Below are 27029 nucleotides of genomic sequence, written 5' to 3'. Positions count from 1 at the left end.
CCATCTAGCTTGTATTCTATGGTTGAAGTCTCCATCCAACTCTCCGTTCTTTTGCAAGATAAATCCTAGGTAGCGAAAACTGTCACTCTTTGGTACTTCCTGATCTCCAATCCTCACCCCTAACTCATTTGAGTCTCCGTTTGCACTGAACTGCACTCCATATACTTTGTCTTTGACCAACTTAGGCGAAAACCTTTAGATTCCAACATTTTTCTCCAAAGGTTAGGCTTCGCATTTACTCCTTCCTGAGTTTCATCTATCAACGTTATATCATCTACGAAAAACATACACCAAGGAATATCACCTTGAATATGTCTCGTTAACTCATCCATTACCAATGCAAAAAGGTAAAGGACTTAAAAATGAGCCTTGATGTAACCTTACAGTTATGGGAAGCTTTCAGTTTGTCCTTCATGAGTTCTTACGACAGTTCTTGCTCCATCATACATATCCTTTATAGCTTGGATATATGCTACTCGTACTCTTTTCTCCCTTAAAATTCTCCAAAGAATGTCTCTTGGGACCCTATCATGCTCTTTTTCCAAATCTATAAAGACCATGTGCAAATCCTTTTTCATATCTCTATATCTTTTCATCAATCTTCGTAAAAGATAGATTGCCTCCATGATTAAGCGCCCTGGCATGAACCCGAATTGGTTGTCCAAGACCCGTGTCTCTTGCCTCAGTCTATGCTCAATTACTCTCTCCCAGAGCTTCCTTGTATAACTCATTAACAGAATACCCCTATAGTTCATGCAATTTTGTAGATAGGCACCAAAGTGCTCTTTCACCACTCATTTGGCATCTTTTTTGTTTTCAAAATCCTATTGAAAAGGTTTATGAGCCATGCTATACCCGTCTCTCCCAAGACTTTCCACATTTCGATCGGTATATCATCTAGTCCCACTGCCTTTCTATGCTTCATCTTTTTCAATGCTACACCCACTTCTTCCTTCCTAATTCAATAGTAAAATGAGTGGTTTCTACACTCTTCTAAGTTACTCAACCCCCCCTCCCCCCCCCCCCAAAAAAAGTACTTATTTCATGTCCTTCATTGAAAAGATTATGAAAATAACCTCTCCATCTGTCTTTGACTGTGTTCTCTGTAGCAAGAACCTTTTCATTCTCATCCTTGATGCACCTCACTTGGTTTAGGTCCCCTATTTCTTTTCGCTTGCTCTAGCTTGTTTATAGATATCCAACTCTTCTTCTTTGGTATCTAGTCGCTCATCAAAAGCCGCTAACTTAGCATCTCTCACAACTTTCTTCGTCTCTTTCTTCGCTATTCTATACATTTCACCGTTTTCATCGGTCTTATCCTTGTATAAGGCTTTACAACATTCCTTCTTAGCCTTAACCTTTGTCTGTACCTCCTCCTTTCACCACTAGGATTCCTTTTGGTGTGGAGCAAAACGCTTGGACTCTCCTAATACCCCTTTTGCTACTTTTCAGATACAACTAGCCTTGAAATCCCACTTTTGACTAGCTTCCCCCTTTCTATCCCAAACGAATTGGGTGATTACTTTCTCTTTAAAAATGGCTTGTTTTTCTCCTTTTAGATTCCACCATCTAGTCCTTGGGCACTTCAAGGTCTTGTTCTTTTGACTCTCTCTTTTGATATGTACATCCATCACCAACAAGCGATGTTGATTAGCCAAGCTCTCTCCTGGTATAACTTTGCAATCCTTACAAGTTATACGATCCCCCTTCCTCATTAGAAGAAAATCTATTGTGTTTTTGACGACCCGCACATAAAAATAAAATAAATAAAAAGGCCATATTTCACTAACCATACAATCTTTCATGTCTTTGTTTTTCCAAAAATTAACAACAGGATAAAAGAAATATATAACACGTTTGCTATTACACAAGTGTTTTAGCAGCAAAGGGTTTCTTTCGACAGCTATTCAGATGTCAGCTCCCATATTTTAATCGTCCCGTCATCGGATGCAGAAGCAAGAACCCGGTCCTCCTAAAGAATTCAACAGCAGTGTACGATGGAAATGTTAGTATACGTATGAAAGTTCAACCTCTCACTTTTCTCTTTCTTCAAATATATAGGGAAATATGCACAAATAAAACCGGTTAAAAACTTCAAATCACTACTAAAACTGGAGGAACACTAAGCAGACAATTAAGCCGCTACAACCACGGTCTACACGGCTCATTATCTGTTTTGTGTCCCACCCACAATCATGATTGGACTATGTGCATATTGGTACCGTTCAAGGGTATCAGCAACAATAAAGATCCTCAAAATGGTAGCGGTAGTTGTGCGTTTGTGTTGAAAACAATGACGCTTGTAATTACAGTCGGGGTTCAATGATGATTGTGGGTGGTAGTATTGACTATGAAGGGGGTGCTGGTGATAGTAGTAGTGGATACAACAGAAATTACAGTGACAGAAGCAATGACGGGTGGTGATAGCCATTTGAGTCGTGGTGGCATTAATGGTAGCAGATACGAGTTAAAGAACGTAGAGTCCATGTCGGCACCCCCTCAATTCACAGGGAAAAGAATAGGACCTAAATAAGTTGCAGAAGAAGAAATCTTACCCCAGGGCTCCATTGCACAGAATTGATATCCATGTCATGGGCATTCTCCTTCCTCAAAAGCAATTTATAAGAAGGTCCATCAACCTGAATGAAAACACACAATTCAGTAACTTAATACTCTCCAAACCAGATAAGCAAATAATAGAGCCACTCCAATCATCTAGCACTCAATGAGCTTGCTACTAGCATCTGCGTACGAATCAGAAGTAAACACACATTTAGAGATCGAAAACCTTGTCGAGTGATTTCGGCAAGGGGACTATATATCTAAAAAGCATTAGATTAACTGATCCACACCAAGCTTTAGATATATATTTAGGGTGGTGCTGTCCACAGCCCCTTTTTACTCCCACACACCCCCTGTTAATCTGTCTTTTGGTCTTCTTCAATTCATTCCATCCGACATCCGTAATTAAGAGAGTATGTGTAAGGTAAAAAGAGGTGTGTGGCATCACCTATATTAATTAGCAGTTTACCATCAGATGCATGCAGAATAGCAGATATTAAGGCATACAAAATGAATTCTGAAATAATCAACGTGGGTTAAAGATTATGACATACCAAACCATCTTGATCATTGTTCTCCACAAAAAATTTTATGGCATCATCAGCAGCTCCACTGGCTATGATATTGTCCCTGTCATTTTTCAATCAAATATAAATCAATATTTGGGATAAATCCAAATCTTATTTGGTGAATAAAAAAATAAATTAACTAACCTAGTTAACTCAATCAAATCAATGCGGCCATGTTTGGTGTATACTTTACCCAGATTACTATACTATCTTATACCGAATAAAAGATCGTGAGAATATTCAGTAAACTACCAAATTAAACAGCTCATCTTGATTCTTTCCTGTGTTTTATAATCTTGACTACAAACCCTCAACACTTGGGACTATTTCTTGGGTTTTAATACCTTGACCAATGAACTGAAAATATTGTCCGGTCATGATAACCTGAAAGAGTGCAAAGATGTCGCCTGAAAAACCAAAAAGAACGAAGCATCTTGTCAGTACAATTATAACAAATGAATTACAGCTAACTGTCAGCACCCTATTAATCCAATTACTAATTAACGAATTAAGTTCAATAATAATATCTTTCTCTAGCTATAAAACACAATTACATTGTCTCTTTTTGTAGAAAATATAAACTGTTTCAAATTCATGCATGTTTACATAGGAGTGACAGTGGATCGTGTATGCGTCAGGATGCGTGAGTGTTCAAAAGTACAGAAAGACTACATGAGGAACTCAAAGTAAAAAGTACATAAAACAAACAAAAAGAATTATAGAACTAAATCAATATCAGAGAGAGTGAGAGAAAGAGAATACTCAACATTTTAAAAATAATTCCCAAAAGTGAAAAACCAATTTCACGTATGGATTCTAAAAAGGTAAAGAAGTACTCCTAATGCTACTCACCAAGGTGCAAAGCCATCAGCAGACATCTTTGCATCGTCTGATCCCCATATCTTTAAAGTAAGATCATCACTGCAAAATCAGTACATTGTGATTTATTTCTTCAATTTTTGTTTTTCATAGATGTTCTTACAAATGGTGTTTTAGTATCCAAACCAAGCAAACATTAAAATGAGATATCTTTTCTGCATACCTGCAGGTAACCATTTTGTCTCCACTGGCATTAAACGATAGAGCCCAGACGGTAGAAGAGTGACCACTAACAAGAAAACCGATGAGCTAAATTAGAGTAAATTGGTATATTTTAGTAAAAAGTGCTAGCAATACTGCAAACTCAACTGGTTTAGAACCATGTATTACATTCAACAAAAAATCTCCTGCATTCCTAAGATAGGATCATATTTATTTTAAATTATATATGAACAGCTGAGATGCATTGCGTCCACTGCACATTCTAGTCGTCCATATCTAATCAATCAGAGAAACATTGCCTCATCTAAAGAAAAACTGCTTAGGAGTGAACACACGCACAACGTTATGGAATATTTTACTTGAAGTGAACAATTCTGAAGAAAGAAGGATGATGAAAATTTCAAGATGCAAAGAGGCTAAGGCGTAGTACTTGTTAGCTTCTCCTAATGTTTGAACACAAGCCCAATCATCATCGTCACCATCATCCGCCCATATCTGCAAGAAACATTGTACTGAACCATAAAAACTCTGAGGAAGTCCAATCTTCTTGATACATAATGAAAGAAAAAAAAGTAACCATTTTTGTAGGACGGTGGTAGGGAAAGTAGTAAAAGCACTTAAAAATTCTATGCTTTTACCTTGACAGTGTTATCGTAGCTACAAGAAAATATAAGATTCCTAGTGGGATGCCACTGGACCATCTTCACATCCTGTGTATGGCCTTGCAACACTGAAACACAGTCGAACTCATTCCCGGGCAGTGCTTCCCATACCCATACAGTTTTATCCCGCCCGCAAGTCGTAAGCATAGACCCAGATGCATTCCAACACACACTTTTCACTTCGTTTTCATGACCCTAATACACACACACACACAAAAAAAAATGCCTTTTCACATTACTAACAAAAACCAAAGAACCCAACTTGCAAAATCGACGATTTATGCCAAGCAATAGTCTTTCAATGTCATTAACAAAATACCATCATTACTAACAAAAAAATAAAAGATCCCAACTTGTAAAAAAAATTGACCAATTTATCTAAAGCAAGATTCTTTCACTATTTGCATACCTCTAGACTGGCAACACATTCGTAATCGCCTCCAACATTTTCCCAAATTGCAGTGGTGGCATCGAAGCTTGCAGTGGCCAATAACTTCCCAGATGGCGACCAAGCGCACGATCGGACGGTTCTGGTGTGCGTTTCATCCAGAACTGCCTGCAACCCGTAAAAACTCCATTAAGAACCGACCCATTTAACAAAAAATGGAAATATTAAATAAAATTAGATGAAAAGATGGGTCACCTTACAATCCCAAGAAGAAGTGGATGAGTTTTGTTCCCAAATACGAACGGTCTTATCGCCGCTGCAGGAAGCGAAGGAAAGGGGAATTCCGGCGACACCGGTGGCCGGATTCCAGGCGAGGCTCCAGACCCTATCAGTATGGCCCACTAGCGTCTGAATCTCTCGCAGCTCTTTTGCTAACTCCATGGCCAAGTGAGGCTTTGAGCTATGAGGAGTCGGCAAGGCAGAGGATTTGACCTGTGCGAATGCTCTCTGTGTTGAGTGTTCTAGGAGGGTACTACATTAGTCACGGGCAAAACAGTCCTCCTGGCAAATTAACACGTAGTTTCATTTAATTTCATTTCGACTTTGATTACAAGTAAACTTCCAATTTCGGTTCGAGCTCCACACTTGCATGTTTAGAAGCCACCATTTTGTTTTGGCAGACCGTCTGACTTAGGAAGTCAAAAGTACAATGATGCCTTATGTGGTACCTGTTACTGTAAGGTTTATTAGACACATTAAGAATATATAATTGTTCCTCTACGACATTAGTATAGATAGATATAGTGTATATAATTGTTGAACCTAATAGATGGGCCTGAAGAGAGCAAACTAAAGGATGAGAACACCAAGATATTAGGCCTATAAGCCAGCCCAAGAAACTCGATAGATAGAGCGCTACCACAACAACGAAGAAGATGACCACTCTTGGCCCTGCATTGTCTAGTAATAAGAAGGAATGAGCGCAAAACTTAAAGTACTTTCTCATTGCTCAAGACAGTTGGCAAGCCTAACAACTTCTTAGCATGGAATTTTAAGGACAAGTCTGCTCAGACGTCAACTTCAGGCCACGCGTTGGCCATTAACGGGAAAAGAAGTCTATCAAAAGATATAAATGTCGTCAAGCTAGCACTCAGCTAAAGTGCCTTCCAACCACTCATGAACGAACATTGCACTCAATGCTTGTCGATCCAAGAAGCCATGCAAATAGCCTTGTGTAGTCATTGTCTCTCCACATGTTAAATGAATAGTGGAGAAGTAGCTTATAGGTCGGGTTTACGCATTCGACCCATTAAATGATAAGGCAGTGAGAGAATTAAGAGGACAGTACTTTGGGGGCTCACCTAGGACATATATAAGGGAGACGAATACCCCTTAATAAGTTGTCGGATCCACGGGAGGAAAATTACATTACATTATTTTAAGGCACTCTTGTCATCCACTTCAAATATATATTAAATCACTACAGTGGACGTAGCCTATATTTAGGAATGAACCACTTAAATCGTTTTGCTCACAATATAGCTTTTGTTTTAAAAGCTGGTACACCACTAAGCGTGTGCCAAACAAAAGAATTTCATAAGAATTTTTTTTATTATAATCGATATTTTAAACTAATTTATACTAAATTGAAAAATTATTCAAACTTACAAGGCAATGATTTGAAGATGAAAACTCTAACAATTGATACAAAATTTCCATTGAAAATAGAAATTCTAAGCCCACATGGACCAGTACCTTCGGAGCCCACACAGCCCGGTCCGAACGACCCGCCCCAAACCGTTCCAACACTCTAGCGGACCGCTCCGAGCAACCCGGTTCACAAATCCAAACACAATATTACAGAACCCAAATCCCTTTCCCATTTCCACGACGCAAGAGCTTGACCAAAATCTTCCACCTCGCAGCTCGGATCAGAAGCAACCGGAAACAGATTCGCGCAGATCGCCATGGATTCAGCGGCCCGAAGGAGCGGCGGCGGCCTCTTCGAAGGCCTATACAGGGTCATCATGCGCCGCAACTCCGTCTACGTCACCTTCGTCATCGCCGGCGCCTTCCTCGGCGAGCGGGTGAGCATCTTACAAGTTTTTAGATTAGGGGTTTCCCTCACTGAACCTCTCGTTTCAGATTATTTTTGTTCCCTGTTGTTTTCTGTTTGGTGGTAGGAAAATCTGAGGAAATTAAAGGGATTGATTTGCGATTAGGTCAATTTAGTCTAACAGAAAGCTCAGGAATTTCAGATGTGTTTATGGTATTTTGTTGAATTGATCTTGTGATTAAACGGGAGCGGCTATACTTTTATTGTGTTGGTGAAAAATGGGTGAAATTTGATATTTGTTTATTGCCATTTAGTAATAAATTTTTGGTAATTAATTTTATAGATCTAATTTCATTAATTGGTTTCATATATGTTCATATATTCAACGCTCGTAAAGATGAAAAGTTGCTAAATTGATCAAGTTGAGGGTCATATATATAGTGGAACTATCGAGATTCAAAATCTTGGCACTTTGGTTTATGATTTCATATTATCTCATATGTGCAATGCTCGTAAGGACGTAGAGTTGCTAACTGGAGACATTACTGGATTTGCATTGCTTGGAACTTTACATTTCGGGTGTTTTTTTCTTCTTCTGAGTTTTGGGGTGTATGCATATTTCTGAACGAGTTTTTTTCATTCCTTGCTGAATTTGTTTCTTATGATTCGCCTCTTACTTCTATTAGATTTATGTTGTTTTGTGAAAGAAGAATGAACGTCATAGTGTTTCTTATGTATTTGATTTGCTGGTTTCAGGCTGTAGATTATGGAGTTCATAAGCTGTGGGAGTACAATAATGTTGGGGTATGTGAACTTTTCTTTAGTTTTATCTACACATGGTGGTTTGCGTGCACTTACTTCGTGTATATTAGAATTTATGTATTTCCAGTTTGATGGAAACACTTGAAGAATGCTATGTACGATTGTGCCCGTGTGTTATTTTCTATATTAGATACAGATGGAAAATCAAAATTGTAAATTTCTTTTACTTATTTTCCCTTCTGTAAATACATGCTGGTTTTTTATTTTCCTAAAGACAAAACTTTTGCCCATGGCTGGATGTTCTGTATACTTCATTTGGTTGAGCATGTATGCTTGTTTGGATTGTTCATTGGGTCTGGACCTACATGTTTTGGAGAGAGTTTAGGTGGTGCTGGTTATAGATGTATTTCGTAATTTGTTTTTCAAGGGAATGTTTATCTGGCATTTGTTGCTCTTCCTTACCTATGTTGAACGGATGGGAATTTTCGTGAGTCTGGCCGCTGGCCACAGTTGGGATGGATTGTCACTTTCCACATCTATATAGACATGTATATTGTTCTACTCATGTCTTCAGTGCAGTTGGGATTCTTTGTCAGTAGTAATTGTTTACGACATTCTGTACACATTGAATGTACTTGTAAAATTTCTCAATTTTGATCGGTCTACTGGACAATGTCACAAGTTTAATATCGAAACTGTTTATTTTCTCTTGTATGCAGAAACGATATGAAGATATTTCAGTTCTGGGGACAAGGCAATCGGAAGAATGAGATTACCAACGCTTCTCTTCGACAATTCTAAAGTTTTCATACTCTTGGAAAGTTGGACCGTGCAAATTATGCTTTAGGTAGGACTTCTCATTTTTGTAATAAAGTATGGGCGGATTCAGCTTATCTATCAACCTTCTTCCATTCAACGAAAGTGTTTTTGAAGTGTCGAATCAGTTGTGCACGGCCACATTGACTTGATTCTGCCAATGATTATTGTTTATTTCTGAGATTATGATCCCTTTTGCCTTATGATTTGTGTTATCTCCAGTTATTTTGTTTAACAAAATCATGATTAGTCAGTTTAGCAAAGTTAAACGAAAAACTCGATAATCTGTAACAAAGGAGAAATTATAAACTAGAAAGGGGAACAAAGAAATTTGCACTGGGATGTAAATCCACGATGGTAATTATTAATTAAGGTTGTTCTGCTCACTTTTGGCTTTGTCTACATGAACGAGTGACACAGAGCTATATTTTCCGTTTAGCTTTCTTTCTATTACTTCTCCCAATTTTAACTAACCTTTTGACACATCAACACAAGATAGGGAAGAAGAGAAAACAATGAAGAAAAATATTAGTGAATTATTGTTGTCTTAGTAATACTACAAGTTACAAGCCTGATTTGTAACTAAGTAGGGCATTACACTGATTGGTTGTATGGATGATAAGTCAAGTAAGTGAGAAATCCATTTTACCTCCCGTTGAGGTCAAATTAAGTTAAGGACGGCCTTAACCCTGGGGTTAGAATATCAAACCCTTACGATGGCAACTGGAAGCAGGCATTAAATTATTTGGCGTTCTTTTTTATTTTTATATTTAGTTTTATGCCTCGCTATCTTTGAGCCATTGATTCAGTCGATATACTTCCTATGATACGCCAATTCTTTCGAGGTAACCGGAACTTGGTACACAAACAAACGAGAGGAAGAAAAAAATGTATCCATGAAAGACCAAGTCCAGCTCAGCCTAAAAGTCCCTGAACAAACTGTAATATCTAGGATTTTACTTTTATCCGTAAAATTTCATCAAATCCTCAATCGATGATCTATGTCCTCCGTTTGTTCAACGACCTAAATTGCACGGGATCAATTGTTTAACATTGGGTTCAAACAGTCACGTTAATAATTTTAATTGACTTTTAACAATAATAAAATTTAAATTTCAAGGACTTAAGTGTGATACAAGTTAAATATCGTGGGGTGTTGATGGAAATAAGTAAAAGTCAGCGTACAAAGATAAAACTTAGAAGTATAGGGATTCGAAGGAAAATATCAAAAATAGACAAAAGCGTAGCGAGCAGCTAGGGTTTTATAAAAGCCCCAAAGTCTCTTCACCATTTAGCGCGGCAGTCCAGAACTCCAGTTCTAGGGTTTCCTTCTTCAGGTAGCCTCCGCCGCCACTATGGTTTTCTCATCTCAACATTCTGTGCATTCTGTATTTCGGCCTCGCTAAAATTTTCGCTTCATTATTCTGATTTTGTAGGAAGTTTTTTCGCAGCGAGGACAAAGATCTAACTAACCATGAGGTAATTTCATTTTCTCCTCCCGTTATTTGTTCATCAGATTGTAACTAGTTTTGGGTTATTGATCGATTTGGATTTTAATTGAATTTTTGGAAACCAAAATCCCAAATTTTTGTTCATGTTTTAGCATGTTGCTTGAATCCCTTGCTGTTTATTTGTTTTAATCTGGTTTTGCGAAGTTTACTGGCTAGAAATTGTGGTTAGGGATTTAATACTCCTGAATCTGTTATTGACTGGGGGAATATCTGATATTGCTTTTACAGAAAAAAGGCGTGTGCTTTGATTACTTGTTTTTGGGGGGTTTTTTAATTTATATTTTTTCGGGTGGCGGTGGGCGAAAATGCCACTGATAGTCTAATTCTTTAGATGATTTAGAGTTAATTTACATTCATGTCTTGTACCATTGATTGTATTACGTATCTGAAATTGATAAATGTGAAATATGTTCCCTAGCTCTATCGTAGGGGTCAAGAACCTGTATCGGATTATTTTACATTGGTCGTGTTACCTAAAGTTCGTGATTTTACCGTCTTTGTTAAAACAGTAAGCTTTCAAGTGATGGGCTGAGGGAGGCCATTTCTCAGATTAAGACAAATTCTGAGACAAAGAAGAGGAAGTTCACTGAGACGGTTGAGCTTCAGATTGGTCTGAAGAACTATGACCCACAAAAGGACAAGCGTTTCAGCGGTTCTGTCAGGCTTCCACATATCCCTCGCCCTAAGATGAGGGTTTGCATGCTTGGAGATGCTCAGCATGTTGAAGAGGTAAGTTGACACAATCTTGAACTGTTTATGAATTTGTTGACTCTGGATGCATTTGTGATAGAGTTGAAGCTAAATCTGTGTATCCTATGCTTTTACCACAGGCAGAGAAGATGGGTTTGGACTATATGGACGTTGAGAGCTTGAAAAAGCTTAACAAGAACAAGAAACTTGTTAAGAAGCTTGCCAAGAAATACCATGCATTTTTGGCTTCTGAAGCTGTCATTAAGCAGATTCCTCGTCTTCTTGGCCCTGGTCTTAACAAGGCAGGCAAGTATTCCTGATTATTAGCTATTCTGTATTCTCGTTGTTGGACATTTTGATTTATTGAAGTGGCAGCTAACACTAACTCTAGCTTTGTGTACAACTTGCAGGTAAGTTCCCAACCTTGGTGAGTCATCAGGAATCTCTGGAGGCAAAACTTAACGAGACCAAAGCTATGGTGAAGTTCCAACTTAAGAAGGTTCTTTGCATGGGTGTTGCTGTCGGCAATCTTGCTATGGAGGAGAAGCAGATTTTCCAGAATGTGCAACTCAGTGTCAATTTCTTAGTTTCGCTGTTGAAGAAGAATTGGCAGAATGTAAGTTATTGGCTTCATCCTCCTTATATCATTTGGGTTTTTGAATTATACCGTCTGTCCTAAAGTTTTGGCTTTCAATTTATATATAACAAACTTTAAATGCTTATTTCATTGGTCCTGTTGAACTAATGTTTGTTGCTATTAAATCTGATATTGAATCGTTTGCGGTACTATATTTTATTCAATATTAACGCTGATAGTTGTTTTATTTCATTTACTCGAGCATATGAGCTGTAAATTGTGATTTGGTCTGAAACTAAGATTGGATTGGCTTTTAAAGTCTTGAATTCTACTTGAAATCACTTGATGCATGATTTATCTCGTTGCACTTTTAATTGTACTTATGCTGTCCTTTTGTTTGTATGATCAAATAGGTGAGGTCTTTGAACTTGAAGAGTACAATGGGGAAAGCTATCCGTATTTACTAAGTTCGTAATCTTATCAGAGACTTTCCAAGTAAAGGAAGCATCGGCAAACTTTTTTCTAAGACATTTATTGCATATGTTTCAGTGTTCTATTTTGTTTTCATTAACTTTGATTTCGTCGTTAAACTACAATTAGTACTCTGTTGTTTTAGATGAATGCTTTTGGAAAATTTTGAAGGAAAGTCTTTTTCTCTAATGTCTAGTGGATGGTGAAAGGTTACAATTGGGATGAAAGAATTAGGGTTTCAGAATATGCTTGTTTCTTTTCTTCACCTGTATTCCGAAGCCATAATCCTTTCATCGTAATGGACCCAGTTGTAATGGGGACGTCGACGATGAATCTGGATGAAAGGTTGCTTTAGGTTGGGTTCCCGTTTGTTCAACTGAGTCCTGTCGGGGTCTTGTCTGACGATGAATTCTGACATGAAGTGTGATTTCATGTTCTAATGCTCGAAATGCACTTTGAACGATTGGCGATGATCTAGCCTGATAATATTCCCTTGTTAACAATGTAGATACCATATCTGGATTCACTTGTGGGATAAACGCATCTTAAGCTGTCTTTGTAGGGAGTCCACAAAATCACTTTTGCAAACCTTTTGTTTCACCATGAATTGAAAGAAAGAAATCTGGCAAGTGCACTCGTCTAAACTTGAAGCCATAAGACAAACATGTAAAATGCAAAATACAAAAACCAAAACAAGAGACTCAAATTCGGCCCTTTCTTCTGTTTTGCTACTATGATATGAGGGATTTGGTCTAAGTCGCATAAATGAGTATGCAATATTAGTTTGCCGTCGTGTGGAGAGTTGAATCTGAGACCTCCCACTCTAGTGCCAATTGGTAACGTTGTAATGTACATCCACTCTACTTTATTGTGTGGTTGTCAAAAGAAGTGTCATTGGTTGTTGGAACAAACTTTAGGGAAGTGATTTCTGCACACCCATTTTCTTCCCTGCTATGCTCCTTCGTTTTTCTCTTGTATTTGGGTTGAGTAAATCGAAGGAGAATCGAGGGGCAGAAATGAACAAACTAGTGTAAATCACTTCGTTAAACTTAACAATTGTGATGGGATGAAACTCATTTCCAACTTCATTAACATCTTGTAACGAGTAGAAGATGGCAAACAGCGAAGAACAAAAATTCCCAAGTTAGAAAACTAGAACTCTCAGACAGAGGCAAGGGATTCATAGAACTGCTGCAACAACTGACCATTTGTGATTCTGTATCCGATAAGGACTTTGAAGATCGATTTAAGGAGCTTAGCACCCGAGCAGAGAACCATCAGGTCTTTGTAATAGAAGATCGCTCCGGGAAGATTGTGGCAACTGGGAGTGTGTTCATTGAGAGGAAGTTTATAAGAAACTGTGGCAAAGTCGGGCACATTGAAGACATTGTGGTTGATGCCAATGCGCGTGGGATGCAGTTAGGGAAGAAGATTATTAACGCCCTTACGGATTATGCTCATTCGATGGGGTGTTATAGGGTGATTCTCGATTGCAGCGTTGAGAACAAAGCGTTCTATGAGAAATGTGGCTACAAGCAGAAGGAAATTCAGATGGTGAAGTACTTCATATGAGAAGCATTCTTAATTCCTTGTAAGTTGGCTTCTTGCTTTTGTTTCTTTTCGCTTGTGCTGTATAAACTCTACTGTCAGTGTTCCAGTTCTAAATAAACAAGTTTCGGAGGAAATATTTCATCCGTCATAATTTAATCCTTGCCATGACAACTTTGAAATTTCGATCGGGAGTTTTATGTAGTGCTTAGAAGTGAAATCTGCCCAGTTAATTAGGACAATCCCTTTTTTTTCAGCCGTACTTAGAAGTTAAAGACTGTTCGAAACCATCTTTTGTTTGCCACGACAATATTATATCCTTGGCATGCAGAAGAAAATACTGTCAATTTCCATAGGGCTCGTCTGGTGACTAAGATTGGATTGGCGTAGATAATTCTATGTGTGAAAGGTATGTTCAATGAAAGAATGAGGAAACTGTGTCCGATTTGAAGGTAGAAGATGGATAATTCATTGAGGGAACTTTTCCCCTTGAATCCCCGCGTAATGGTAGGATTAGAAGGGTTTAGTTTCATTCATGCTTAATCCTGCAAATGAAAAAAATTATTCACCTCTACCTTTAACATACAAGCTTCTTTTTTATTTTTTCTTTTTGTATGAGTTATCCACTATATTCTAATTTTAGTCACTAAACGAGCTCATATGATATTACTGCCATTTCAAATTTGAAAGCACTCTCCATACTGCTATGAAACTGCAACAGGTGGGCTGGTGAGTAGCTGTTTTGGACTTGGAAGGAAACAAGGTTTAGTGGAAGAACACTGCTTGGCTTCTTATAGACAATGAGTCGTTCCATCTTACACATCGACTACTTGTATAAACATGCATTAAACGGCTTTTTAGCCAAAATGGTCCCTGAGATTTGCATAATACATAACTTTGGTTCCTGAGATTGAAAATCAATAGAAATGGCCCTTGAGATTGTGACCAAGACAGCCACTTTTGAGCCATTTTGCGGCCAAACAATGGCGAGTTAGCCTTCAAGAAAGGTACCATTCTCTTCATCTCGTCGAGAAGTATGATTTTCTTTTTTGAATCACTCGATTTCGTTGAGTATTGAAGAAGTTATGAATGTTCAAAGTTTACCCAGTTTCCTGCGAGTTTTCCAGTTTTCCGGCGGACCAGTCACCTTTCAGGCTATTTTCCGGCCATCTTCGGCAATCATTGGTCTTCCAAATGGCTATAATCTTGTTCTACACTTTCTTTTCTTTATTTTGGTATATTATGGGTTGAATTTGGTTAAGAAACGATTGAGTTACGAAGCTTTGAAAATTGCCCAAACTTTCGACTAAAAGTTCCGGGACACTTAACGAAGTTTTTAACGGAATGACCAAAATAATGGATGGTGGACAATCTTAGAGACAATTTCTATTGATTTTCAATCTTAGGGACCAAAATGATGTGTTATGCAAATCTCAATGATCATTTTGGATAAAAAGCCTTAACCTAATTATGTTTTTCTTTTCCTTTTTTTTTTTTTATAATTTTTTACGTGTAAGGAGCTAAATATTATCAACAAAAACAAAGGTTAAACTATAAACTATTCCATAATATATGGACAAACATGTCCAAACCAACTATTGTGCATTCATAATGCTAGCTCTTCGGTGTGCATGTGAACAACTAATAACTATTGACGCCTCGATGAACCACTCAATTAATAACGCTTAACACAAACTCGTCTATACATTATAGTACATTCAACAACATTGTTTGGCTTCTTATACCTCATTAAACTTAAATTACAATTTGATACATGTACTAAAATATATCTCATTAGAACTACAAAAAGAAATATTTCCATTCACATATCAAGATCAATTTGCCTGTAGGAATCATGACTCCTTATAAGTAAAAAGAAAAATATTTTTGGAACTTAGTAACTAATTTTTCATTAATAATACGTAGTATTGAGTAGTATGAAAAATATGGCTGAAATTAAAATAAAAACTCAATAGTTGTAGAAATCAAATTTAAAAGTACATTTTTCTCTCACTATTCTAAAGTAGTGGTAATGTTAGCCAACTTAGTTTAAATTTTGAGATTTGTGAGAATTGCAAGATAAAATTTTTAGATCAGCACTCCTTTCCAAATTTCAAATGCTCAATAATAGATAATGACGTGGTGGAAGCTGATTGGTACGTCGAATCATGACACTGTGGTCGCCTCCACGTGCAATTCCTACTCTCCGCACCAAAAAATTTGTCGTTTAGACATTTTAACGAACACCTTTCCCCTCCGTTTCCGGCATCTCTGTAACCCTAAACCCTAAAAGCCCAATTTCCAAATCGACATTTGAAACTAATTTTTTTTTTATATGAATAAATATTGCAACTTTTCTATTTGATGGTGAACGTAGAAAACAAAACAAATAGAAAATAAATAAAAATGGCGTCGAGCTTGCACCAATGGGAGTCAGACCCTCTGTTTTCTGCAGCCGAAGTCGTCCAAGATTCCGCTGACAGGTTAATTTCTCCTCCCTTTTCGCCTTCTTTTTTAATTTTAATATGTATTGGAAATTTGGAAGTGCTTTTCTTGCTTTTGGGGAAAGAAAGGCAAAAACTTTGACTTGATTTTTGGGCTGAGAAGAAAGTTAATAAAAAAAGGTGAATAGTATTATTTTTGAACTGCTTAATTTGATGAACTTGATTTCTGAGCTGTGTTAGAATGTTGGCATCTGAATTTATTTTTTTGTTGAAGATCTTTGTTTGGTTTGGGAATGATGTTGTCTATCACAAATGGGACTTCATATTCATCAAAGCTGATTTTTCTTGTGCGTAGTATTCATGTGCTTGTCTTTCCTTTCCCAATGTGGAAGTCCGCTATAGATATGGTCTCACGTGAGGGAGTGTGTTGGAAATCTCACATCAGGAGTTTAACAGAAGAACCGAGGCTTTTAGGATAAAACCCCACTCTTGCTGGGCTAGCAGGTGGTTAAGTTGGGGACAATATTGGTGTTGGACCATTTGGCCCGTCTCTTTGAAACTTTGACAGTCCGAAACATCAACTTTCGAGAAATGCCAGTAACGAATAAACTGTAAACCCGCCCATTTTTACTTTCTTCAATATTTCGCTTTTTCGAAAAATAAAGGAGCTTACAGATTGATAATTCATTGTTGTATAAACGTAAGGAACCTTTTTTTTTTTTTTTTTTTTTTTTTGTGTGGATTGCTTATTGTATTTGCTGTTCTGTGTTTTTATTATGTTGAGTTGCTTATGAGTTGTGCATTCCCTGAAACCAGTGCTCATTTTGTTTTGATGTTTTAAATTTTAGGATGGAATCGGTTTTGCGCTCTCTGCTGCATGAGCTCAGTCTTGTTCAAGGTGACCGTCCAGACCCAAAGTTACATGTATCAATAGATTATCGCAAACGCGATCTTGCTACTACACTTGAAACGGCAAAGTGGCAGGTGGTAATCTTTGTACATGTCAACTCTTTCTTTCTTTCATTTTCTTTATTTTCTGCTTAGTTAGGTTTTTAGTGATTCTCTCCTGCCAGTTGGAGGACTTTGAAAGAGCGGTGGCAGGCAGGTCTCAAAATCGGGAGGATGTAATTCCAAGGCACAAGCAGTTTATCGGAGCCATGAGGGAACAAATACTTTATGTGGAGAAGAGCTTGGAGGGAACACCGATAGGGGATCCCCTGCGAAATACAGAATGGGTTAACTTGAATGAACAAGATAGAGATGGTTTGGCATTGTTTCTTTCTGGGGGAAATAACGCCGAGCCCACTGATGGTCAAGAAGTGGAAGGACAGCAGTATCTTGAGAAGATTTCTTGATCCAACCACATCTAGTGCTAAAGACAGTACTTCTGGTATCGTTGAGCGCAAAAAGCAGAGAAATTGAGGACTTGAATACGAATGGAGTGGTGCATGTGGACCGTGTTATTGAATCTAGAAAGGAGAACAACTTGGGGAAAGTTGGTTCTATAACAGATTCGGTGAAGGTGGGAGTTGGGACATTGGCAATACAAGGTTGAAATCTGATTTTACAGATTCTTTTCCACAGACCTCTTGTAACAGATATGGAAGCTAATGAAGCCAAACCTGAAAGCTTCAGCAGAACAAACGTATTGGGGTTCTTGAATACTGCATGGAGTGTGTATGGGAGTAGGGTCACTGGGAGCTATACAAAGAGATTTAAAGATGGAGAAGAACAAAGTCATTCCCCATCAATCGCTGATGTTTCTCATGGCGCCCAGGTAATTTGGCAATCAGAAATCCGAAACTTTTAACCATTCACAACTCTTCTATTTACTCTTAAATCTGTAATTCAAGCATCATGTTTTCTTTCTTGGATAATTAAGACGATTCTTGAATTTTCCAATTCCGTTAAGTATTGCATGTTCATTAGTTCATATTCTTCTTAGTAATTAGCTGTGACTTGAGATCAAAGAAGGGAATACTTGTAAGTTCTATCAAATTTTCAGTGTTCCAAAAGGATTGTTGTGTGATTATATCTGATTCCACTCTGTATCCTGAATCATTTCATTGTGGAAAACTTGGTTTGGCTTTCTATGTTTCAGCCTAGATGCTTATGGGTTTGCTTGTCCTTGACAGGTTCAGCATCAGGGGACGTGGTTGTATATGGGGATCCGGACAAAAGTTATGTACTTACGGACCTGGCTTGGTGTATTTAGGGCAAGATATGAAAGATCACCTCGTCACATTCAAGTTCAGCGGCATTCTATTCCCATGGTATTGATAATACTACTTACGCTCATTATTTTAGGTGAGGACAGATTACTTAGTAATATTGTCTGCAGTGCATGTTTGTTTCTTTTTATTAACTGCATTTAGCTGTCGTTCAAACTATGTGATTGATTGAAATTACTCTCGTTTTAATTTGATTGGGACGGAAACTACATAGGAAATCCATACATGTCGTTATTTCCCCTTTGAAATTGTCGATATTAGTATAGTTTCATCTGTGCTTTCTTTTTAACTCTGCTCATCACTCAGGCACACTGGTTTCCGAGCTTGTTTAAAGACATTCGTGGTTTGGGTACACTCTACAATCTGTATCTGCAAAGGGTTTTCTCAAGACTTTTTAACGTGGGAAGAACTGCTTTTTCGCCATCTGACCCGCTTATCATGGTCGGATGCAAACACTATTCAAACCTGGAGCAATTGTGCACCATTGGGCATCGCGTCATTACTCGAGATTTCAGACTGTAAGATGTATTGGTTTTGTGATCGTCGATTCTGCTACCAGTCTGCATGATTGTTATGTCAAGAATGGAGCCGTTGGAACCAGTCAATAGTGGGTTGGTTTCAGCAGTGTGTAAATTTGTGTTTTACTTGAGTTATTATGTCGTATTTGGTCAGAACGGGGTCAACTGGGGTCGATCCATTGTTTTCCGGTCACCATAACCGGAATTCATGCTATGCTACATTTTGATTGGTGTGGTAGATCCGCTTCAATACTTGATCTGGAGGAAAATTGATAGTCGCGAAATAGTATAACATTGCTATAGCGATTCTCAATTATTCAAGTTTCCTGTATATCAAGTGTCGTAATAACAACTGGTGCAAAAACATTGCTATCGTGATTCTCAATTATTCAAGTTTCCTGTATATCCAGTGTCGTAATAACAACTGGTGCAAAAACAGTATAAATACGTCTCAGAACAAAAGAAAACGAAACCCGAGATGAACAGCGGATTCTTAATTATTCAAGTTTCCTGGATATCGAGTGTTGTAATAACTATGCGAAACAGTATTAGCAGAAACAATCCCGAGATGAACAGAAGATTCTCAACTATGATGCGCTTGTTTCTAACACTCAGTATTCTATTAGTTCATTCGACGAAGTTAACAAGTGAGAAGCCAGCATCGGCCCCTCTTTTTCCCTCTCAGGTGACTTTCACGGCCACGGAAAGCTACTTGTGTACGATTCTGCAAATTCCAGACACAAGGGGATGCAGAAACATATACGTGAGCCTCGTGATCCATAAATTCTTTCGTGTGTAAAATAGTTTTGTTGTCCACCTGAGATCTATATTACAAGGTTTCGTACTTTCTTCCCAGTTGCACCCCACCAGAACTCCAGAATGTCAATGTACACTTCAAACAAATGCTAATACCACCAAGGGTGCGTAAGCTTGCCGATCGACAGCTTGAAGCGCTAATATTCTTGAGGAAGACCGCTAGTAGCTCTCCCTGTAACAAAAAATATAATTGCCTAATCAGCATGTGAAAAAAAATAATAATAATAATTTGACGAGATTCACTGTAACTTAGTAACCCTTGCGTTCTTGAATCCTGACCTAATAACTGTTTGTTTTAGAGAACCGTGTTTCAAGTTCTTGAACAAGTAGACATACGTCAAATAAAAATAAACCTAGAACATCTGCTCTTTTGATCCGTAGACTACCAAAAGGAGTCATGCAACTGATAAATATACCAAATGCACTCAATTTTCAAATGCAAATAGCATTTTCATCCAAGGCAAGAAATGTATATACTTACCATGTAACAGTAGCCTCTTCTCAATCTGACTTTTCGATTTCTCGAAACCTCTTATCCCATTCTTGGGCTTCATAGTCTTGCTCAACCAAATCCTTGTCCGTGCTATAAACAATTCTATCCTGCCCTATGAATGTTTTTTGGGCCATTTCCCGAGCACTGAGGAGCTGAAACATCATACAGAAAATATATAACTAAATATTGTTTTAATCATTGAAGGAACAGAGTTCATCTAGTTTCCGTTCTTTGTTCCTTTTTCTTTATTTCAGTTGTCTTTACATCAAGTACATGGTTACCATATGAAAAATCCTACACCTTGCACCCTAAGACAAACTCATGTGAGCGTTTAAGTGAAGAAAACCACCGCTATTTTTTAGTTTGAAACTTCGTATCTAACAAAATTTAACAAATGCAGCATTGCTGCACTAGTATGTTCAACTTAATTTTGAGTTAAGAAGATTGGTATGTTTTCAATGGTAACGCAATCATTGAGAGTTTGTCTTCCTCAAGCAAGTATAGGCCTTATGCATTAAGAGCAGGAGGGAGGGAGAGCTTGATCAGCACTAGGTGAAATTTCATTTATAGATCTGATACCTATCCCCTACAAACTAGTGTGCGAGACCGCGAGTACAAATTTAAATAATGGCAAAGCACACATGTGAAGTTTGAGATAGAAACCATTAATCAAGACAATCTAGAGAAGCACCAATTTACCTTTCTTCTAAGTGAGATATCTGGCAATTCAAGGGATCGAGCAAACTGCTGTCTTGCTTTATTTCTTTTTTCTATGTCAGCGTTTGTCTTAAGCAGGAGGAACCACCGGAACAAAGGAATTGCAAAGAAAGAACCAGCATAAATCTGCAAAATAATTGTGAGGCAAGATAAAATCCAACTCAATAGTGCCTGAGGATTTAATCAAGTCTTCATATAGGGAGAGCTTCATAAGAGGGATCCCTATCCACTATTCAAGAGAAGGATTGCGTGTGAACCCAACCATTTAACAAAAAAGAACGAATTCTTGATTGCAGGTAGGGAACTTTATTTTGTTTGAAATCAAATCATACCTGAAGTAGTGGAAATATGCTATTAATAAACTCAATAAAACCAGCTGGTGCAGTTGTAGTATCCCTTCAAATAAGAAAGCGGTGGGCATCAGAGCAATATAGAGTAAAAACAACCAAGCGATTACAAAGTTCTAGTCATACATACTTTAAGATGGTTCCAAGAATGATAACCCCAAATAAATTTAGTCCACCAAGTCCAGCAACCATTGCTCTCTCAGAAATGCTAGTGTTACTGCAAACACAGAAAACTTGATTGTTTCATTTTAAATTCCAGATGAATTCACAACATAATCGGCAGCAGCAAACATAATAAATGACCTGAATTGCCACTTCTTCTCCTGGAAAAATTTGTCAACACCTCCAACAAAATCAGCCCATCTTCTCCCCACATATTCCTTCCTTCCACTCATCTGAGAAGATGCTGTGCGCTGTAGAGATGGAAACCGGTACAGAATGTTTCCCTGCATCATAACCAATTTTTTTATGAATGACAATGTAATATTATATCGTTTCATCTATGTAATGAAATCCAATATAGAAACAGAACGATTTCACAATTTGCAAGCATGTACCAGGCCACGGGAAACAGAACCTTATTTGTCCAACTGTTCTCATTTCTATATGTATATGCAGGGGCGGGCACCGATCAGTTTTGATTCGGTTTGACACCAAAAATATAACCGAACCAACTAGATTTCAACGGTTCGGTTTTGACAAATACCACCATTGAAACCAAACCAAACCATTGTTATTGGTTTGATCGTTTCAAGCCTATCCAACACATAAATAAAAAATGTTCAACATTTCAAGAGTTTTAATCTTCTAAACATCCATACATCTCACCCATTCCAATTGAATTTTTTGATCTTATATGAGGTTGTATTTATTTTCCAACCTCAAATAACCTAATAGCATGAGTTTTAATCTTATATGAAGTTCTATTTTTCAACTGAATTGGAATGGGTGAGATGTATGGATGTTTAGAAGATTAAAACTCTTGAAATGTTGAACGTTTTATTACAACTAGAACTAAGTTTATTGGAACATAAAAAGTTCATCAAGTCAAATAGAACTAAGTTTCAATTAAATAAAAACTCATGCTAGCAAACGATTTACTAATTCCAACCTCATATAAGCATAAAATACATATACATCTCCTAATTGTTAATAGTCATTACAACTTATAATATACTGAGACTTATAATATGTATATCGTAAGGCCTCAAATACCCTAATACATTGAGATGTGGAAAATGAATTAATAATTAAAAGATACATGGTCGATTCAGTTTGGTTTTGGTCGAACCAAATAAAAAATAAATTGGTTCGGTTCGGTTTTTAAATTGTTTGACTTTTTTCTTGGTCTAAACCAAACCAAGCCGACCAATATGGTTTGGATCGGTCGATTGCCACCCCTATGTATATGGAGAAAGAAGACAAAATAGAAGCCATTTATTTAAAAACATCAACGTTAAACATACCTCTTCATCTATGATAGGCTGACCCTCATACCTTAACAGAACAGGTAAAATGTATGTTTCATCATTCTGAAATTAACAGAAAGTAAAAAAAATGTCAAGCAGCATAATAAAAATTTAGAAGGAAAATGCTGAATATAGTAAAAGAAACTGAAAACTTCAAGGCCATGTAGAGTTTGAACTGACTGAAGTGCTCAATAAAAAGCCAAACCACACAAAAAGCAAAATAGGTGAGCTCGACAGTTGTTTGGAAGCTTTTTCATTTATAAAGAAACAAATAGAAGATCGCGATTATCTACATTATTGAGTATGAAGTTTTGAAGCACCATTTACTTGAACAATTTTTGTTTGAATCTCTTATGAGGAATTATGCAAATGTGATTTGACTTTACAGATGAAAGTGCTTAATACTTTTACTTCAGCACGGATACAATGCAATGCATGCTGAACTTCTCCAATATTCTGATGTGTTAAATTAACTAACCATGGATGCAAGTGCTTACTATTAACCATAAATAATCTCATCTACAAATTCTCCAAATACAAGAAAAACTCCATTACAAGAGTTTGGAAACTCAAACGGACATGACAACAGAAAAAATATATATATTTACCAGAGTATCCCCCGAAGATTCTATATCAAGATATGGAGCAAGTTCTTCAGCTGCAACAACACCACCTTTAGAGGATATGTATTGTCCGATCTGCATTTACAATTCAAGTGATAATTTTGTCATTATACTTTTATACATATCTGTCATAATTTTTTAACTGACGAAAAAAAAAACAATTCCAAGATAATAAGTAGCAACAGACTATTAAACTTTAGGAATAACACGAAGAGTCACACAACTAAGGAAGTTCGAGGACTATACCATAGGTGGACGACAGTTTCTGAGAGAGGATCCCCAATTACCTTCAGTATTTGTGAAAATCTTACATTTTCCAATGTCACATCACATCATATAGTTTATATATAGCCTTGGGGATGTAACAACAGTTTCAAAACAATCATGACAATTCCCAAGCACAAGACCAGCGCAGTTCTTATGTTTTGATCTAGTCAAAAAGCTATCCACCAATTACACAATCCCCATTTCTACAACTTCCACATTTTTACCAACTGAAGTCATAGATGAATTCGGCGCAGTACTTTAACTTAACAATTCCCTTTTTTCTTTCTTGTTTTGGATTTTACATATACACAGGAAAGAGATTGTTGTTAAATAAATATAATGCTTTAAATGATGATTAAAGTCGTAAACTCCTGTATTTGACCTCAACAAAAGCCGTAAACTCCTGTATATTCTTTCAAACTACTATATCCTATTTCAAAGTCAAGCCTAAAAGGTCTTTGCAAGATTTTAAGAGGGGGTACTATGTGAATGTAGCTTGATTGAGAGAGAGAAAGAGAGAGAGAAGGGGGGGGGGGGGAAGAGAGAGAGTTATAAATACCCCTATATGCTAGTTTACTCTGACAAGACAGAAATCTAATTGCATATAAAGCATACAAACACAACCAATGAAATGAAACAAATTGTTGAAAGCAACGAACCACTGAACTCAGTGCTCGATTATTACCAACTTCCATCTCTCTTCTTCGATTCCTTGGTTCGGATCACCATCACCAAATACAAATGAGAAAATCTAAAAGACAACATCATAACGTCAATACTTTCTTCTTCAAAATTTCAAATACAAAACTAGCAAAGAGACAATAGAAAAAGAATGATTAAATCCATCACATACGGATTCAACGAAATTCATCTTGTTATCATCTGTTTGTACTCGTTCTGTTTGTACTCGTCGCCTCCTATAGTAATATGGATCCCAGTACCTTAATGAAATAAATAGTAAACAAGGTGTGAGCAAAAGTCTCTTACAAGTTCCAACAACTAAAATAACTAAATCTGAAACCACCCCACGGTATTATGAAAAACGTACTTAACAAGGAAGTATAGAAGAAGGTATTACCAAAAGAGGTCACCGGGATTCATGTAAAAAGTGAACCCTGAATCATACGACCTTCCTCCACGTCTTCCACGATTGTCATCTTCACTGTAACCAAAATACTAGTGTCAACCGTTCTGCCCATAAAGAAGACATTTAACAATAAGATAATAATATTTACCCAGGAAACTTACCTTCTACCAGAAGACAGAGCAACAACAATTGCAGTATAAACAAGAACAATGGAAGCAATTAGGGCAGTTCCAAACGAAACCCTTGCTACATACTCAACCCCAGCCTGCAAAAACGCATTATGTTAGTTCCAATTGCCAAACATTATAGCCAAAAATTCCACAAAGTTACTACCTTTGCCTTCTCAAGCACAGGCTCAACTCTCATTCTAAGCGATTTTCCCAAAAGCTTCGCCCGATAATCCTTGGGGAAAACGTAGAGCACGTCGCCTTCATCCGAAACCTGTTGGGACCATCTTGAAAAGAACAATTGCACTCACCCACAAACGAAAAAATAACTAAACAAACCTACAACCCCCATCATTTTCTTCGCAAACATTTTAAAAAACAACTACAAGTTCATAAATTTTTGAAAATAACTAAACAATGCTACACACGCCATTCATTTGCTTCACAAACATTTTCGAAACAACTCCAACTTCTAAACTGTTTTGAAAATAACTACCTCCAAGAATCCTTCAGTGTCAGCAGCGAGAGCTTGCAGAGCGTTCTGAGCTTCGTTAAGCTTGAGCCCAGCCCGGCCAGCCACGTCACCAATCGTCACTCTCCCTCCACAAGCGTCCACAGCTTCCATCGCTCGCTTCCTCACATCCGAAGGCAACTTATCGCTCTCCACAGCTCCGCCGGGCCTGATTGCAGCGCTGGCGGCGTCGAGGCTCGACTTCACCGCCGACACCAAACCCCTAGATTCCCGAAACTTGGCGCCAAATCCCGGGAAAACTGGCGTCGGGTGGAGACGGAAGGTTCTGGGAGGGTTCGGGAGGAGTGAGGATTTGAAGATGCGACGGCGAGGACAGTGGGGCTTCTGCGGAAGCGTGAAGCAGGTGGCAATCGACGCCATTGACGGATTGAATTTTGGTTTGGAAGTTGTGTGGGTTTTTGCTAAGTTGTTGTGGCCATGGAACTCTTGGCGAGTGGCTCAGAATTGCAGAGCTTCGAATTGAACCTGCTGGACTCTTATCGAGTTTCACCAACCAAAATAAAATAAAATAGACAAATATTAATTCGGAAAATTTTTATTAAAAACTGTCATTACTGAAAAATGAAATAGAAAATATAGCCATTGGTGCAACTTTTTCATCTTTAATTATGTTTGTCGTGTAACATAATTGAATTCTTTTTTTTTTAGTGTAAAAATATCGATGTATTTAAAAAAATATATATATTTATCGTGTGAATTTATTGTTTATCATATGCATATACAACAAAAGTATGAAACATATGAAAAGATTCATCCAGCCACATAAAAAAGTTGGCCAGTCAAGAAAAACACAATAAGATAAAGTATCGATCATGTAACTATTTTGAATTATAGTAGTATTTATGAATATGTTTTGCTTGACTTTTCTCTCAGTACCTAAGCTAAACTTATTGTTGGAAATCATATTTAAACTAAAAATACCCTAACGACTATAAGTTTTTATATGAATCTCCAATCAGAAAGAAAAGTGGACACTGCATTGTATGATCCTTATAAAGAGTTCGATTAATTTCTATACTATCATTTGTCTACATATTTTGTGTGTATAAACACATTTTTTAGAAAATGAGAAGGAGAGAGAGAGAGAATGTGGGGGGAGTTTTTGTTTTTTTATTTTTTTTTAATTTTAAATAGTACAGATATTTTAACATCACTTGTAGATGAGCTTTTAATATAAAATAAAATAAAATTTGGACTTGTGAAATTACATTATTGCCCATAATTTTTTTTGTGTGTGATAGAAGACTAAATTGTCTTTTCATTCTTTTTGGTTAACAAAAAGGATTTCATTAATTAATAAAGATATTTATTACTCTTACAATAAAAGTTCAACTTCATTCACCTCAAATGTTCACTTGTAATCATGTGTTTAAGTTTGAAGTGTTTTTAATATGACTTATTATATTAACATTTCACAAATTGTTGAATAAACCTCAAATACTGAATACACCCCATATTTATTTTTTCAATTAAAATTATCTTAATATACCTCACATACTTCCCCATAATACCCCATCACAACCCCCATTCTTAATATACATCTTACATTTTCTACATGCTCCCCACGTTTTCTATACACCCCCCACATTTCTCAAATCTTATAAAACTTTTAATTTGAACAAAAATTTCATACTAGAATTTTGACAAAAGATGCCGCCTGAGATT

General features: G+C 37.2%; 5 protein-coding genes and 1 pseudogene across 9 annotated transcripts; 4 read left to right on the top strand and 2 right to left on the bottom strand.

Moving 5' to 3' along the window:
• Positions 1–1758: 1758 nt before the first annotated feature.
• On the bottom strand, positions 1759–5903 carry LOC103929459 (protein CIA1). The gene is made up of 10 exons (XM_018643053.2): positions 5478–5903; positions 5244–5390; positions 4811–5029; positions 4603–4667; positions 4174–4239; positions 3984–4052; positions 3476–3538; positions 3117–3192; positions 2556–2639; positions 1759–1972 (listed from the first exon to the last, which is right to left on the bottom strand). The coding sequence occupies exons 1-10, from the start codon at positions 5661–5663 to the stop codon at positions 1904–1906; spliced, it is 1044 nt and encodes a 347-aa protein (XP_018498569.1). The 5' UTR covers positions 5664–5903; the 3' UTR covers positions 1759–1903.
• A 1239-nt stretch (positions 5904–7142) lies between these two features.
• Positions 7143–9042, top strand: LOC103963613 (cytochrome b-c1 complex subunit 9, mitochondrial). The gene is made up of 3 exons (XM_009376444.2): positions 7143–7309; positions 8035–8082; positions 8760–9042. Exons 1-3 carry the CDS (start codon positions 7190–7192, stop codon positions 8808–8810), a joined length of 219 nt encoding a protein of 72 aa, XP_009374719.1. The 5' UTR covers positions 7143–7189; the 3' UTR covers positions 8811–9042.
• Positions 9043–10074: 1032 nt separating this feature from the next.
• Positions 10075–12294, top strand: LOC103963612 (60S ribosomal protein L10a). Its single transcript, XM_009376442.3, has 6 exons — positions 10075–10193; positions 10293–10335; positions 10877–11096; positions 11198–11363; positions 11468–11673; positions 12048–12294. The coding sequence occupies exons 2-6, from the start codon at positions 10331–10333 to the stop codon at positions 12099–12101; spliced, it is 651 nt and encodes a 216-aa protein (XP_009374717.1). The 5' UTR covers positions 10075–10193; positions 10293–10330; the 3' UTR covers positions 12102–12294.
• Positions 12295–13217: 923 nt separating this feature from the next.
• Positions 13218–13742, top strand: LOC103929463 (annotated as a pseudogene).
• Positions 13743–15879: 2137 nt separating this feature from the next.
• LOC103929464 lies at positions 15880–19249 on the top strand. 5 transcript variants are annotated; one of them, XM_009338670.2, is made up of 5 exons: positions 15880–16136; positions 16946–16995; positions 17171–17874; positions 18233–18370; positions 18635–19249. In XM_009338670.2, the coding sequence occupies exons 3-5, from the start codon at positions 17698–17700 to the stop codon at positions 18848–18850; spliced, it is 531 nt and encodes a 176-aa protein (XP_009336945.2). In that variant the 5' UTR covers positions 15880–16136; positions 16946–16995; positions 17171–17697; the 3' UTR covers positions 18851–19249. The 5 variants fall into 5 exon arrangements, with proteins under 5 accessions (XP_009336945.2, XP_048424058.1, XP_009336943.2 ...); XM_048568101.1 differs by having other exon boundaries at positions 17154–17874; XM_009338668.2 differs by having other exon boundaries at positions 16946–17081.
• Positions 19250–19322: 73 nt separating this feature from the next.
• On the bottom strand, positions 19323–25853 carry LOC103963609 (uncharacterized protein At5g03900, chloroplastic). The gene is made up of 14 exons (XM_009376440.3): positions 25329–25853; positions 24999–25106; positions 24827–24930; positions 24657–24740; positions 24432–24519; positions 24264–24329; positions 23297–23386; positions 22686–22751; positions 21523–21665; positions 21350–21436; positions 21205–21268; positions 20855–20998; positions 20144–20307; positions 19323–19834 (listed from the first exon to the last, which is right to left on the bottom strand). Exons 1-13 carry the CDS (start codon positions 25722–25724, stop codon positions 20164–20166), a joined length of 1584 nt encoding a protein of 527 aa, XP_009374715.2. The 5' UTR covers positions 25725–25853; the 3' UTR covers positions 19323–19834; positions 20144–20163.
• Positions 25854–27029: the final 1176 nt, after the last annotated feature.

Source organism: the organism of the source record quoted next, unplaced genomic scaffold (genome assembly GCF_019419815.1).
Source record: "Pyrus x bretschneideri cultivar Hongxiangsu unplaced genomic scaffold, Pyrus_bretschneideri_v1 Contig47, whole genome shotgun sequence".
Lineage (NCBI taxonomy): Eukaryota > Viridiplantae > Streptophyta > Magnoliopsida > Rosales > Rosaceae > Pyrus > Pyrus x bretschneideri.
Note: the sequence above shows the minus strand (reverse complement) of the source record. Positions and strands in the feature narration are given on the sequence as shown.

Coding starts and splice junctions, on each gene's coding strand:
- LOC103929459 (XM_018643053.2), bottom strand. CDS start 5,663: ATGGAGTTAGCAAAAGAGCTGCGAGAGATTCAGACGCTAGTGGGCCAT. Junction 4,240..4,602: donor ACATTAGGAGAAGCTAACAA/GTACTACGCCTT, acceptor TTTTCTTGTTAG/TGGTCACTCTTCTACCGTCT. Junction 3,193..3,475: donor TTTTCAGTTCATTGGTCAAG/GTATTAAAACCC, acceptor GAAAAATGACAG/GGACAATATCATAGCCAGTG.
- LOC103963613 (XM_009376444.2), top strand. CDS start 7,190: ATGGATTCAGCGGCCCGAAGGAGCGGCGGCGGCCTCTTCGAAGGCCTA. Junction 7,310..8,034: donor GCGCCTTCCTCGGCGAGCGG/GTGAGCATCTTA, acceptor TGCTGGTTTCAG/GCTGTAGATTATGGAGTTCA. Junction 8,083..8,759: donor GGGAGTACAATAATGTTGGG/GTATGTGAACTT, acceptor TCTTGTATGCAG/AAACGATATGAAGATATTTC.
- LOC103963612 (XM_009376442.3), top strand. Junction 11,364..11,467: donor CCCTGGTCTTAACAAGGCAG/GCAAGTATTCCT, acceptor TACAACTTGCAG/GTAAGTTCCCAACCTTGGTG. Junction 11,674..12,047: donor TGAAGAAGAATTGGCAGAAT/GTAAGTTATTGG, acceptor ATGATCAAATAG/GTGAGGTCTTTGAACTTGAA.
- LOC103929464 (XM_009338670.2), top strand. CDS start 17,698: ATGGAAGCTAATGAAGCCAAACCTGAAAGCTTCAGCAGAACAAACGTA. Junction 17,875..18,232: donor ATGTTTCTCATGGCGCCCAG/GTAATTTGGCAA, acceptor TGTCCTTGACAG/GTTCAGCATCAGGGGACGTG. Junction 18,371..18,634: donor AGCGGCATTCTATTCCCATG/GTATTGATAATA, acceptor CTCATCACTCAG/GCACACTGGTTTCCGAGCTT.
- LOC103963609 (XM_009376440.3), bottom strand. CDS start 25,724: ATGGCGTCGATTGCCACCTGCTTCACGCTTCCGCAGAAGCCCCACTGT. Junction 23,387..24,263: donor AAGAAGAGAGATGGAAGTTG/GTAATAATCGAG, acceptor TTGTAAATGCAG/ATCGGACAATACATATCCTC. Junction 20,999..21,204: donor GCATATTTCCACTACTTCAG/GTATGATTTGAT, acceptor ATTATTTTGCAG/ATTTATGCTGGTTCTTTCTT.